This window comes from Pocillopora damicornis, chromosome 3 (genome assembly GCF_964200805.1).
Source record: "Pocillopora damicornis chromosome 3, jaPocDami1.2, whole genome shotgun sequence".
In the NCBI taxonomy this organism is placed as follows: Eukaryota; Metazoa; Cnidaria; class Anthozoa; order Scleractinia; family Pocilloporidae; genus Pocillopora; species Pocillopora damicornis.
In genome coordinates this window covers 26,795,806-26,809,676 of record NC_142672.1, presented here as the reverse complement: position 1 = coordinate 26,809,676, position 13,871 = coordinate 26,795,806, and the positions used below count along the sequence as shown (strand labels likewise).

At 38.9% G+C, this 13,871-nt stretch overlaps 1 protein-coding gene across 1 annotated transcript; it reads left to right on the top strand.

Annotated features, from left to right (window-relative positions):
• Positions 1-5,144: 5,144 nt before the first annotated feature.
• On the top strand, positions 5,145-13,650 carry LOC149049111 (uncharacterized). Its single transcript, XM_089199349.1, has 11 exons — positions 5,145-5,317; positions 6,355-6,605; positions 7,226-7,369; positions 7,993-8,134; positions 8,949-9,153; positions 9,499-9,688; positions 9,837-10,004; positions 10,721-10,939; positions 11,672-11,801; positions 12,094-12,289; positions 13,210-13,650. The coding sequence occupies exons 1-11, from the start codon at positions 5,172-5,174 to the stop codon at positions 13,423-13,425; spliced, it is 2,007 nt and encodes a 668-aa protein (XP_089055475.1). The 5' UTR covers positions 5,145-5,171; the 3' UTR covers positions 13,426-13,650.
• Positions 13,651-13,871: the final 221 nt, after the last annotated feature.

Here is a 13,871-nt window from a genome sequence, read left to right as displayed (position 1 = left end):
AGATTTTTTCCTCCAGTCTACTGAATTACATATTGCAAACAATTTATTTATTTGCGAAACGTAACTATGAACACTTTTAAGGATGTTGCATTGTAATTACTGGTAAAATTTTCGAATAAGTTTGATGGTCTTTTTCATACAGAGTACATTTCTAAGAGTGGTCAGTGATAAATATATTGTATACCATATTAGCTTCTTATTAATATGCACCTGCCTATAATAGTAAAAACTCCATTTTTAGGCTTTATAGAAAGTATATTTTAAATGCTTTATGGACTCCAACATCCAGGGGATGTTTAGTGTATAATACACATTCCAAATGTGAATGTCATTTTGTAGTAGGGAAAAAAAGGTGCATGATAAATACAGGTAAATACAGCATGTCCCTTTTAAAATCAGGGCCCTAATTTTAAAAATCAAGGTTCAGCTGTGCACAATAAATATTAAGTGATAATATGTATCGATATCAGTATCAACTGGTCTAATATCAATACAATCATATCCACAATATTGGGTGACATTGCTCTTCAGGTGGATGGGGCTGGTTAATCACTGATGAGCTGCAATCTTGAGAAGACTTGAGCAAACCATAATAACCTCCTCCCCCCTCTCCTTGCCCCTTACCTCCCTAACCACTGTTCGTTGTGGTACATATACTTAACTGACCAACATTGGAGGAGAGGAGTAGGAAAGGCAACATAAGGTCAGTGAATAATACAACAAATGAAAGAAACAACTCTCGACAGTAACATCAAAGTGTTTTAAATGGGACAACCAACATATCAAGCTAATGCAAATTGTGGCCGTTCATAAACTCAGGAGAATGTACACTGTATGTTGGTTATTCTTTTCCTTTTTGTGCTCCAATAACTAGTTACACTTTTCCAAAGTGGCTGTTGGAAAATGCAAGATAAAAAATTTCAAACATTTCGTCTTCTTTTGGCAACTTGGCAAGCAGTGGCCCTCTTGGCAGCACCAGAGTGTTTGTGCAAGTATGGGCACTTGGGAGGTAGCAAACAGATTCTTCAGTTTCTGTGGATTGTACATAATAACAAAACATGACAGTGAAGGAAACATTTATAAAATTTTTCATTGCATTTATGTGAGTAGTTTTCTAGAAGCATCAATTCATTAATTTTCATCTCCTTGCAGCTTCTAATAAATGCCCAAGAGCACTTTCAATTTTTTCTATACCATACCATTAGAAAACTGTGTTATCCAGGTACCAAAAGACTAAGGGTTTTCAATAAACGGCCTAAACTTTTTAAGACATGACAACTTTTGTTGAACACTTTACTTTGCAATACTTCAATGATCTCCAACCCAGAACTACGTCATGGTGTGTTTAGTTCCAACCTGAGTCGTAATGACATAATCACAGTTACAATTTCAAAATCTGTAAAAATATAAATAGAAGCCATCAACAAGCTGAAAACAGTCTCTTTAAAGGGTTTCAGTGACAGTACATTCTGTATTTGCATCACATGACCATTAATACTGAAAATGTGGTAACTTTTGGCGTGTAAAATAACATCACTATACCATCTGGAATTTTTCTCCATGGCTAAATGCGATCGATGGTGCATGGTGAAGCCAAGAACAGGCTCTTCTGCTGCCCCTATCTCAGAAATTAGTCTTGAACGTAAGCTCAATGGATGTCTTATTACACTGGTTCCTTGACGCACACACTTTACAAAACAGGCATAGACTTCCTTTTCCTTTGAATAGGCTGTAGATGTATCTGGTGATATATCCAGATATATCCCTTAATTAATTGTCGCTGTAGAAACCTAAGAATTTCTACAGGGTCGGAAGGAGATTGTTTGTCTATTTCAAGAAGTAAATCATCAGTTTCATTGTCAAGGAGATCATTCGCACAATGAGAGCCTGTGACTGATTGAGTGTCATGTTCTCCTAATCCTTCATGGTGGGGTTTTAAATCATTGCCATCTTCAGGATTAATGGTATTGACTGGGGACAGTGCACAACTGATACTAACGGTATTATTTTCCTCGGCCTCTTCCAAAAGGGAAGTTTCCAAGCCATGATCCTCTCCATACACAAATTCAAATCCTGGTTTAATTCTAACATACAGAAGACCTTGACCTGCCATTTTATTTACCACTGCAAAACTATACTTAGTACCTGGGCCCAGTTCCATAATGGAAATTTTGTTTTGCTTACTTTCACAAACTCGAACTCGTTTGATCCAATCAATGGAAACTTGGGTAAAGGTAAAGAATCCGATCCAACCGACGCGTCGACCGACGTGTTGGCCACCGTTTATTATTCTAACGTTCAAGATGCGTCGGTGGTGTGTCGGTGGTGCGTCGGTGACTTTGTTTGGGTCTTCTTTATGTAAATCAATGCTAAACCTTCCTTTTCTACTGTGACGTCTTCTTCGGAAGACTTTTACTCACGATATGCAAATGAATAATTTTGTTTTGGCCGCCATCTTGTTTGTCCTATATTTTTCCGTGAGGATACCTTAATATTCTAAACCGACACCTGTCCTCGAGTTTTTAAATTTTTATCACCAAAACCACTGAAATTTTATTACGTTGGACATTGACTTTTTCAAACTTAGTGGCTCCTAAAGAAGCCGTTTTTCTTGGTTACGAAGCCCTCTACGAATGGAAGGCATTATTCTGTGCCAGCGGCAACAGCTTCCTCATGAGGCGAAGTCTTTTTAACGACCGGAAGGAGTCCACCCAGCTGCTTCCGACATTCCTGTTCGATGGTTTTTACGGCTAGTTTGGGGTTTCCTAGCCTCTCCAAGGTGCTTTCAAATGTCACCTCATTGACAATTTTCAGTTCCGCTACACCCAGGAAGTCACTAATGGTGCTGCTTGCTGTTCCTGCTAATCTATAGGCGTTTGTTAGGGTGCACTTCTTCTCCTGGAGGGTCGACAGCACAGCCGTGTAGCGTCGATGAATTTCGGCCAGGTCGTTTCGGTCAACCTTCGCAGAGGCCTCTTGGTTTGCAGTTGATGGTACCTTAGGATTCTGCGTTGCTCGGAGCTGCTGTTCGAGAGCATTAATCCGCTCATCCTTTTCCGTAATTTCCTCTTTGTAGGCGGCAACACGCTCCTCACTCTGCCGAACCAGGTCTGCCATCTCGTCGGCGTCTTGCTGGGCCTGATTTAGCTGCTCGTCCTTGTCTTGACAGCTTTTTTTCAATTCATCGTACTGGGCCTCGATAGTCTTGTAGGCCTTGCCGAGTTGTTGGGTTTTTTGTGTGAGCTGCCTGCAAATGGCTTTATAGTTTGGCTCAGTTTCTGGTGACTGGCTGTTCTGAGGCTCTCCTTCCTTTCTTCTGCCTCTTTACTGGTGCCTGTTGACAATCGCATTCACGACTGTCACCACTACATGAGCTGCACATAGCTAAACAAAATCGTCCTAAAAATGGCGACGATTTAGAGTTCCTTTCTTCTGCGATCGATCTTACCAACTCATAACATGCTAACTCCCTCGGTATCCGACCCTTAAAAAGAAAAAAGTAGGAGACGACCTAGGTATTATTGTTTCGTTCTCAGAATGGTGGTGATTTAGATTTCTTTTCCCTACGAGGTTGGTCTTATGCGTTCGATCTTATCAACGCGTCGGTAGTGTGTCGGCCGACGTGTTCGCCGAAGCGTCGGTAGGATCAGATTCTTTACCTTTACCTCATTCTTTGAGAATGACCTAGTCTTCGTAAAACTCCAGCGCTTTGGCTGACGCTTATCATGCTTCTCGCTGACCGAAAGACTTCAGAAACGTTAACGTTGTTAGCATCAGTCACAGTTGGCGAGGCTGTCGGCAAACTCCTCGGGGATTCGTAAAGGAATTTTGATGCCTCTTCGAGCATTCGAGAAGCGCGCTCCACTTTGCTTTGAGTGAGGTCTTGACTTTCATCCATGCTGACGCGCTAAAGGTGCGTAAATGTAACATATTATGATTAGATTAACGTCTAAAACTACTCGTCAAATTAAGAAAAGGGCTTAATACTCTTTTTCACTGAATAAAAACGCAGTTAAGTAGAATTTAATTTATCCCCAAAATAAGGTCAAACAACTTTCGACACTTACCTGTAAGTTCTGTCTTCATATGACTTTTCTGCTTTGGCCGCGCTCGCCCCAGGAAGATTAAATGAAACGCCTTGAGGATTGAACGCGTTTTCGAATGGATTGAATAACTATATTCATGAATGGATTACACAAATGTTTTCGTTATTGAATTAAAAAAGATATTCAAGCGATTGGATTGAATATATATTTAAGTGGATGGATTGAAAAATATTTTTGTGATTCGATTGAATATGAAGTTATGGTGATTGGATTGAATACAAGTTTTTGTAATTGGATTGAATGAATATTTAGTCATGGTTAAATTGAACCGTCAAACATAGAATTAAATTAAGCGCTCTTTCGGTTTCTCTAAACATATTTGAAAGATTAAATGAAATGGAATTAGGCTTGATTGATTGGATTGAATAAATTTTGACTTGATTAAGTTTTTCTACAAACGGCGTGCCACAGCGCGCGCTCAGGATAAAAACAAACAATATTAGTACTGTTTTCTTTTTTTCTTATTTTTATTCAATTATGCGATCCAAGAAAAATTCACTGCCTGACGAGTGATTCCACGTTAAATTTCGCAATTCGTGCGACATCGGTTTTTCGCGTGAAATTTAACGAGGAATTCACTCATCAGGCAGTGAATTTTACTGTAATATATCCAAGGTGATATTCCTTAATATCTAAACCTTACGCCCAATGCGATAAGATTCTTCATTTCAAATGTTATTCTATACGAGAGAGGGTTTTACTGTCTTTGTAGAAGAAAAAACATTTGTTTGTTCAAAGAATTGTACCATAAGTAGTAAACGGTAAGCTGTTCATAAACATTTTGTACCTGCTCTGCAAAAAAATATTTGAAGGCTAATAATCACAATAGCCTTAATTTGGCACGGAAAATTGATCGTATATTTGTCCTCGGACATCATCTGTTCCTTGAGGCTCACAGTTTTCCTCGAGCTACGCTCATGGAGCACTGTTCGCATGCTAAAGGAGCGTCTCATATTCACAGCCGTTTAGAAAGCAATTAGTTCGTAGCACGCTTGATTAGTATTCAATTATATAATTAATTACTTTTGTCGCGTCATTAGCAATCATGGACCCTTCGAAAAACACATGAAATTTTTCATGCTGTTTTCCAAACTACTTTTGCAAAGTAAGATGAGCGAGCCACGGATCAGTCGTTTTCTCCTGTTGATTGGTGTTTTGACTTTCATGAATGTTATCGCTTCGGATGTCACACTGAGGTTTACGAGGGGAAGGTGGGTTTATTCTGAGTTCAAGAACTTAACAAAAGTATCCACTATTTTTTGTTATCATTTCAGTAATATGCTAATTTGAAGTATGGTAAATAGGCATTTCTGCAAAACTTATTTCGGAGGGCTTGCAATTCTCTGACAGCTGTGGCAAAGAGTAGTAATTAAAAATTCACAGCTAAACACCCGAAGAGTTGAGTACTTCAAAGCACTTCTGCGCAAAAAAACTCAAATGGGCAGAAGAACCAACCGCCACAAGAGACAGTGAACAACAACAACAACAACAACCCCGGTAACACGTTGGGCAAATATTACAAGCTTTTCACAACTTTATGCCCTCCTAACTTCATATTTTATAATTTTCAGTAACACGGGACCTTTTCACCAAACCCTCGTTCTAAGTGCTCAGTTTCTTTTTTTCCAAATTTCACAAAAAGAGACCCACCAGATGTAACGAAAAGTCAGTGAAAAATAGCCTGGTTATGTTTCAGCTGCAGAAAAGTTTTAGACAATAATAATAGTAATAGTGATAATGATGAAAATTACAATTTAGAATATTTATCGAGCCGTGAAGTGGCGAGGTAATTATCCACCACTTTCACCAACTCTGAGGTGAATAATTATTACATTATTTAAACTTGTGGATCATTGGACGGTGCAATTCAGAATCAGTTTTTATTGGTTGAGCCACACTGGAGTACGAGCCATTACATCATGACTAAAACCGGAAGTCACTTGCATACAATAGCACCGTTGTTAATCTTTGGCAATTTTAAAGTTTACCGAATAAGGAGGTGAATATTACTTCGATGATAACCTCAGAGTTAACCAATCAGCGGGGCTGAAAAGCACTATTCACTTGTGTGGTAAATGCAGCTGCAATTATCATAATTTTGTCTTGGTAATCGTTTTTTGTCAGGTTATTATGACGATCTGGTCGACCAGTTTGCCATCATTCATATGTGACGAGCCATCGCTAAATGATTGCGAAGTTTAGTTAGGGCAATTCTTTCGATTACATTTATTTTCACTTTCACTTACAGAGCGCATGGGACCATTCAGACAGCTTTACTACCTGAAATTAAGCCCATCATTACATTCAAGTGTGAAAAGCCTTCGCAAAAACACTTTACCGGAAAAGTAGATCTGTACTCTGTTGGATGGAGGGCATTAAGAAACTGCAACACTGCAAAGGGAAAATGGCTTGGACTAATAACATGTCGTGGGAATCATATAAAAAGTTTCAAAACTTCGAAACTTCTGGTAAAGGATATCGAAAATTATCAAATTCTTGGTGGGTATAAAATACGACAAATGAACTATAATTTTTTAACTAAAATTTTTCTTTCAACTATTGCTTTTTGCATAGATAATTTGAAGGGCTGGTGGTGTGATTGCCACACAGTCACCTAGTCATCATCTGATTTTGAGAGCTAATCATATCCTACTGTTGATTCCATGTTCTAATGTCAGCATTTTTCGGTTAACTTTCTTCAGCTCTAATCGTTGCCTTGCCCAATAAAATTGTTGTGTATTTACAGAGCCTACCAGATTTTTCAATAAAAAGTTAACAGGGCTTTTCATAGGTGTCAAATTTCGTTTTTTACGCTCTCTTTGCGAAAGAAATAGTGATTGATTCTATCCTACATGCGTAAGCCTAGTTGCAATGCAACTTAGAAGAAAAGTCGAGATAGGATTTAAGTACAGATGAAATAACAGACACATATCCAGCAAAGACGTAAGCTTTTGTTGCATATCATTTCTCGTGATGATACACTTCGCTCTGAAAATGGTCTCGTTAATTCTTGCCAGCCACACAACCCCAAATCGACATGGACAACAAAAAACATGTCGTATTCTTTTGTTTTTCGGTACTGAACAGCACCCTCGATTTTTTTTCTTTTGAATTTACAGGTATAGCACGTAAAAGTAATGAGCCACACAAACGTTTCCCGAGTAATCAACATTGCTCTTCTCTTAAAACCCACGTGTCCCGGCTTAATCTTCATTTCTGCGATCCAGTTATCACTTCATATCGTAATGAATGTGTTAAGGAAGGTACGAATAACAGTTTTTTATATTCCTTGATATAAAGTGCTTGCCTTATGACATCGTGCTTCGCAGGGCACTTTTCTTTACCTGCTATATATTATGTGTGTAACAGAGTTATGACCGGCAATTTGCCAGTACTTTATTTTATCACATAAACAGTACGGAACCGCCCGCTTCTATTACCAAAGATTTATGAAAATATATCCCCGTATAAGGTCGTGCGCGATTACCCAAGCCTTGCCAAATGCGTACTAGAAAGAAATTTTTGTTGTAACAATTCTAACGACTTATCCAAGGTGATATCAACACTCAATTTTATCACCAATATGTTATCAGTAGCTCTCTGAAAACGGCCTGTAATCGATGCTGGATGGACAAATAAATGGAGAAGGAGAGAAATAGAACGAGCAGTGATCCTATGGGGAAAAAAAACCTATCGACTGAGTTGGGTGGAGCCGGCTGTAAAAAATCTAATTATGAAAAAGTCCTCCGTACTACATTATGACCACCACCCAAATTTTTTCACGAGCAGCTCTCCTACTCAGTCAATATGTGTTAATCATTACGATGTATGTCGCGGAACATTGTATAACAACTGAGTTCGTGTTCATTCATTCATTCGCTATCAGCTTGTCCATTGTCGTTAAGAGATCATGGCAATAAGGTAAAAATAACTTTGAGTGCCACCTCTGAACTGGACAAGAACCACACTGCCAGAGATGGATGGCTCACCAACATTGATGTCCTCAGATCACTCAAGACACTTAACGGGTAAAGAATGATTTGATAAATAGCGCGTTCCGTGAGAGCTTATTTGGCCTCCATTCAACCTAATCATAGCCCTTATTATTAATTTCCAAATCGGCTACCGTTACTCTGCTAAATGCTTTGAAATCTGAATGTAGGTTTTCAAGGAAAGGAAGTAACTTGGCATTCCAGACTGCTTGTGAAGCTTTTTTTTTTATTACTTTTTTTATTACTTTCTATTCCCTTTTTTTCATATAAAGCTCTTTAAAAAGGACAAATTTAATGTTTTACTATTATTTACGATGTGGCCTACTGACACAGTGATCTGAAGCTTAAGGGAGTTTTTTGAAAACGTTAAGGTGACTTTTGGTGGACTATTCACTAAAGAACTTCCTTGTTGCCCACCATTTCTGCTTACATAAAGATGAGCAACAAAGGTTTTTCACCATAGGCTTTCAGCTGTGACCCAGGCTCCCCATTTAGCGGAATAATAAGACATGCGCATGCCCAAATATGCAGTTAGGCAGTCAGTGAAGCTTAAGTGTGACTGGTAACTATTGTGCAACCATGGCGGTTAAACGAGCATGCGCAAGTGGATCAACTTTGGCTGACCGCGCGCCAGTACCCCGCGCAAACTTTCAATTGTTTTTTTCTTAGCTTTATCAGATTTATACCATAAATTTCAGGCATGGTAAGCTATTCATAACAATGAGAAAACTTGGTTCTGACGGCCTGAAAGTACATCTTTTAACCATAACAAAGTTTGAACATACGCAAATATTGACCGTTGTGTTTGGCCGGCATGCCCTGTATCTAATTAACGTGTCAATTGTTATAGCTTCATCGACAGTTCCTGGTGTGCCGCACCAAGTTTTGATCTGAGAGCACAACATCTGCAGGTGGATCTCCCTCGTACTTACTCCATGTCGGCGATTTCTACCCAAGGAGCAGTTTCAGAAAAGAGTTGGGTCAGCAGTTATCTCGTCCATTACCACAAAGGGAAAGCTTTTAACCCCCTCACTGATATCAAAGGGCAAATCAAGGTGCCTTGCGTGAAAAATAATTTATGTAATTGGTTGCAGTCAATCATTAACACCAGCCTTTTTCTTAATTCAAGAGAAACCATTGTTTTTTTTTTGTGCAGTCGAAAATGGAGGAATTATCGTGATACAAATGTAATTTCACGCCGGAAAACATTTATAGATATGATGCTGGTGATTTTATTTCTTTTCCTTCTCTTTCTAACAAAGCTAACCACAGCTTACTAATGGTAAATTATCTAAGATATTTCTTGCTGGAGAGGGATTCAAAGCTGGTGGAAAAAAAGCCATTTATTTACAAGTTAGATCGTAGGTTTTCAATAGCTCCTAGCTGACGCTGTTTTTCAGGAGTTTAAAGGAAACACAGACCAGTCCTCTATCGTCCGTCACTGGTTGATGCCTCATATGTATGGAAAAATCGTTCGTTTCTACCCTACCTCTTATGTCGGTCGGCTGTGCATGAGTGTCGAGATTCATGGATGTTCCTCTAAAGACCTATCCATGTGGCACATTCCAAGGGAGCAATATGAAAAAGAAAGTAAGATTTTATTAAAACTGTGAAGTTAAAAAGCGCATCAGTGAAAGACTGTTAATGCATTTCCCCTTCATCATTTCGTGTCTCTGTGAAGCTAAATTCGGTAAAGTTTAATTGACCATGAAAACCTAACTTGCCGTTTTTTTTGCAGAACCCATTCGCTGTAATCTGCCCAAACAGCCTGGTAATTGTATGGCTTCATTGCGCAAGTGGTTTTTTAACAATAAAACAAGACAATGTGAACCGTTTAGTTATGGTGGATGCAATGGAAACCTCAACAACTTCCACACTGAAGATATTTGCCGGCAAGAATGTTCAGGTAAATAAGAAACCAGGCAGGAAAAAAACATTTGGGATTATTGACTAGACCTTGTCGGTATAATAAAAAAAGATGTTCAACAGATTTTTCGATCTCACGTGGATTAGAACCTCAGAGCTTCTGAATTCTCAATCTCAGGGGGGGGCATATTCAGGAGTTTTTTGAGAGTGAGACAATTACACATTCACTTATTTTGATGATCATTACTGCTAATGAATGACAAACTATTATATACAGTTAATAATCGAATACGCTATTGCTACAGTACTCTCTTTTGTAAGGGTTCAGCGGATCAATTTCAGTATCTGGGCAACTTCCCACCTACCCCTCCCCTAACCCAACAACAATCAATTGATAACAAGTTGGGGTTAATGTTAGGTTAGGGGAGGGGTAAGTGGGGGCTCAGCTTCGAGAAATAAAGGGATGATTTTTCTGCAACAGTAGTATTACCTAGAGAAAATATAATTACATTATCGCCGGATTGTTCGTAATAAGGAGATTGAGTCCAGATGGTTTTGCTCTCTAAAGCCGAGATTTAGTGTCCGTTGTCCATATCAGAAAGGTTTCGCTTAACAGATACTTTTTTAAGAAAATTTGTTTTTAAAAACTGTTTGGGTCATAGGAAACTGGCTTAGATGGACAGGTATCCATGTAGCAAGAGTGTCTGTAGGAAGAAGATCGTTCGTATAACTTTTACCCTTTTCGATGATTTCTAGTATTTGAAAAATGCAAGAAAAGGTGTTCAGCTCCATTTTCTAGCTGTGTGAAGAACGAAAGAGGCGAAGAGAAATGCGAATGTATCCAGGAATGTCCTAAAATAATAGAACACGTTTGTGGCTCGGATGGAGTGACGTACGTCAACGAATGCCTGTTCAAGAAAGCATCTTGCGAAAAGAATACCACAATGAGTATTGAGGGAAAAGGATCCTGTACAGGTATTTCTCATTTAAAAAAGCTGCGACCAAAATGTTTGGAGCGGCATTTAACGAGGTTTAGAAAGAGGTGGCTTACAGCAGATGCAAACGGCAACCTAGATTTCTTTTCTGTCAATTGTTAAACATCTAATGATGAATACAAAATGGCGCTTATTTACATGGAAAGAAGATGTTATCAAAAAAAAAAAAGCTGACACCCATAGACTGAATGAAGGTTCAATGTTAGCTCGGAGAGAAGAGAGGAAGAGAAACCCCGGAAGCCAGGCATTATTTCATGGCCCTCCTACTTTAAAGATTACTAACCTTCCTGTTCCGTCTACCATGACAAACAACTAATATTGTTTAACATGTGCAGCTGGTGGTGTTTGGGGTGCTCCAGGTCAATACCAGCGGCAGCGCCGCTTTTATTCCTTCAATTTCTCTTTCATAATTGTTTCACTGTTCTTTTATTAATCCACTTGGGCCCCTCGAGTATCCCAGAACACATTCAGCTACGCAGGCTACTGTAAATGTGCCATTTCCCCCCTTCCCCTACCCCACACACACACACACACACACATACACGCATCCCTCTGCTAATATAGAAAAATTTAAATAAAAATACTTCAGACATATGTATGCTCCTTAACTCAATCTGGGAGAGAATACCCTGATTGAAAACTTCTATCCTCCTTCCTGAAGTCAACTTACACCGAACAACAACTGAGTCCAACCTTTTTCATTCTTTCTTAGCTTGTCTATCATCACTGAGATTGGGAGATGGACAAATAAGAGACCAGCAGATCTCTGCATCCTCAGAACTCGACATGCACCACGCCGCTAAACACGGAATATCCCTAACCGGACAGGTACCTCAAGACAGGTAAACGATGAAATAATGACAAAGGGTTAGAGATGGTCCCCTTTTAGGTCAAAAGGAGTTTTCCTGGTGCACTGTAGTTAAATCTTAGTTTAAAAAACCGTGAATGCACGAAATAATTGATACTTCGTTCGAGGGTTTGAGTCTTTCGGTTTGAGCGAGGGTTCAAGTAAGCGAAGGTGAAATCACAGTTTTGGTTCGAGTTAGCGCTGGGCACGGTTTGTTGAGGGTCAAAAGTATCTTGCAGCAAATCAAATATCATGAGAAGAAATAATTGTTGCTGGCTGACTTTCAGCTCCTGGTGCAGTGCTCCAACTCATGGCATGGGAACACAATATCTACAAGTTGATTTGCTGTCAGTCCATATTCTGTCAGGGTTTTCTACCCGAGGCACCGTCATAGACAAGTTTTGGGTCAGCAGATATCTGGTTCGTTACAGCTTGAATGGTATTGACTGGACATTAATCAAGGATTACGACGGAAAAGATGAGGTGACTCTCAGAGAATTTTATGTCCAACTACATGTTTTATGTCCCACACCAAATTTAGTATAATTGCTGCTGTGATTATAGAGATGCGCGCGCTCTGATTGGTCGAAGACTACAGTAATAACCCGCGTATAAGAACCTGAATTTTTCAATTTAGCCTAAATAGGTTCTTATATAAATGGTACTTAAAGGAAATTTAGCCTAAATAGGTTCTTAAATTTGCATATGTATTTCATCGGAATATATTGTATATATATTGCAAATACAGTATCATCTCATAATAAATCATTTATAATGTACCATGTAGAGCAATGCCTATAGGCAGTTCAGTGCAGATACAGTAAAACTATATGTTCTTAACAAAACATAACAGTTTAATCAGTTAGTTATTAGTTTCTGCCAAGACACTTTTACAGCAACCCAACTGATAAGAACCTAACTTAAAATTTTAGGCTAAATAGGTTCTTATGTAGAGGGGGCTTAAAATGAGAATTTTAGCCTAACAGGTTCTTAAAACCCAGGTTCTTATAAGCGGGTTATTACTGTATGTCATATCTAGCTTAAATCGCCTCGCGCGTGGTGATTATAGCAGGGGCCCAAAATTTCAAAATGGCTGCCTCAGGCTCAGTGAATATCGTTGAATAACTTCTTCGACTTCCTCTTAACATTCACTTCGCCTTCGGCGAATAATTGTTAAATAGTCGTAGGCACATGGTATGTTATTTTTAAATAGAAGTGCGGATCTTACCAGGAGAGAAACAGGAGGCGTTGACGTATAAAAAGATACACAATTGTTTACTAACAGTTAATTGGTTCATTAATCAAAATCCTCTATAAGACAGAAAAAAATTTCAGATGGAGAAAAACCAATTCATTTAAACGTTAGATCTGTGCAACTGTTACCAACTGAAGTTCTTTTTCAGATCTATAAAGAATTTAAAGGGAATACGGACCCATCCTCTACCGTCCATCACTGGCTGAAGCCTCGTCTCGATGCTCGCTTCGTTCGTTTCTCTCCTACCTCTTTTACCGGTCAGCGGTGCATGCGTGTAGAGCTTTATGGTTGCGAAATGTCACACTTAAATACGGAAAGCAAGAGCTTAAAGGAGGGTAAGATTTGTTACAATCCGTCGGGATGAATTGTAAACATATGTTTTTGACAGATCAGGTTATTATTTGGAATCTAAAACGGAAACGGTGCCATAAACTTCAAGATGCCTTTAAATGAAGGCGATGAAAATAATGTGATTACTGGAGCACTTTCCACCTCTAAGTTGCAGCCGTGGTCAATTTTCTCCACCCGAGAATAAAACTTCATCTACCCTTGAAAGAGGATCTATTAATTAAAGGGGGGTGGAGTCTGAGTGTCCTGCATCCTATTACTTTTTTGGCGAAATATCCCGAATCGCGTCAATTCCTTTGGTTGTATCCCTGTAAATTTAGTTTAATATCCCGAAACCTCAATTTTGAATATCCCTAAGAGAATATAAACTCTTGATATCGCATATCCCATTGATTGTTTTTTTTTTCATTAAATATCACGTATCCCTATAATTCTCAACCCAAATATCCCGTATCCCGATAA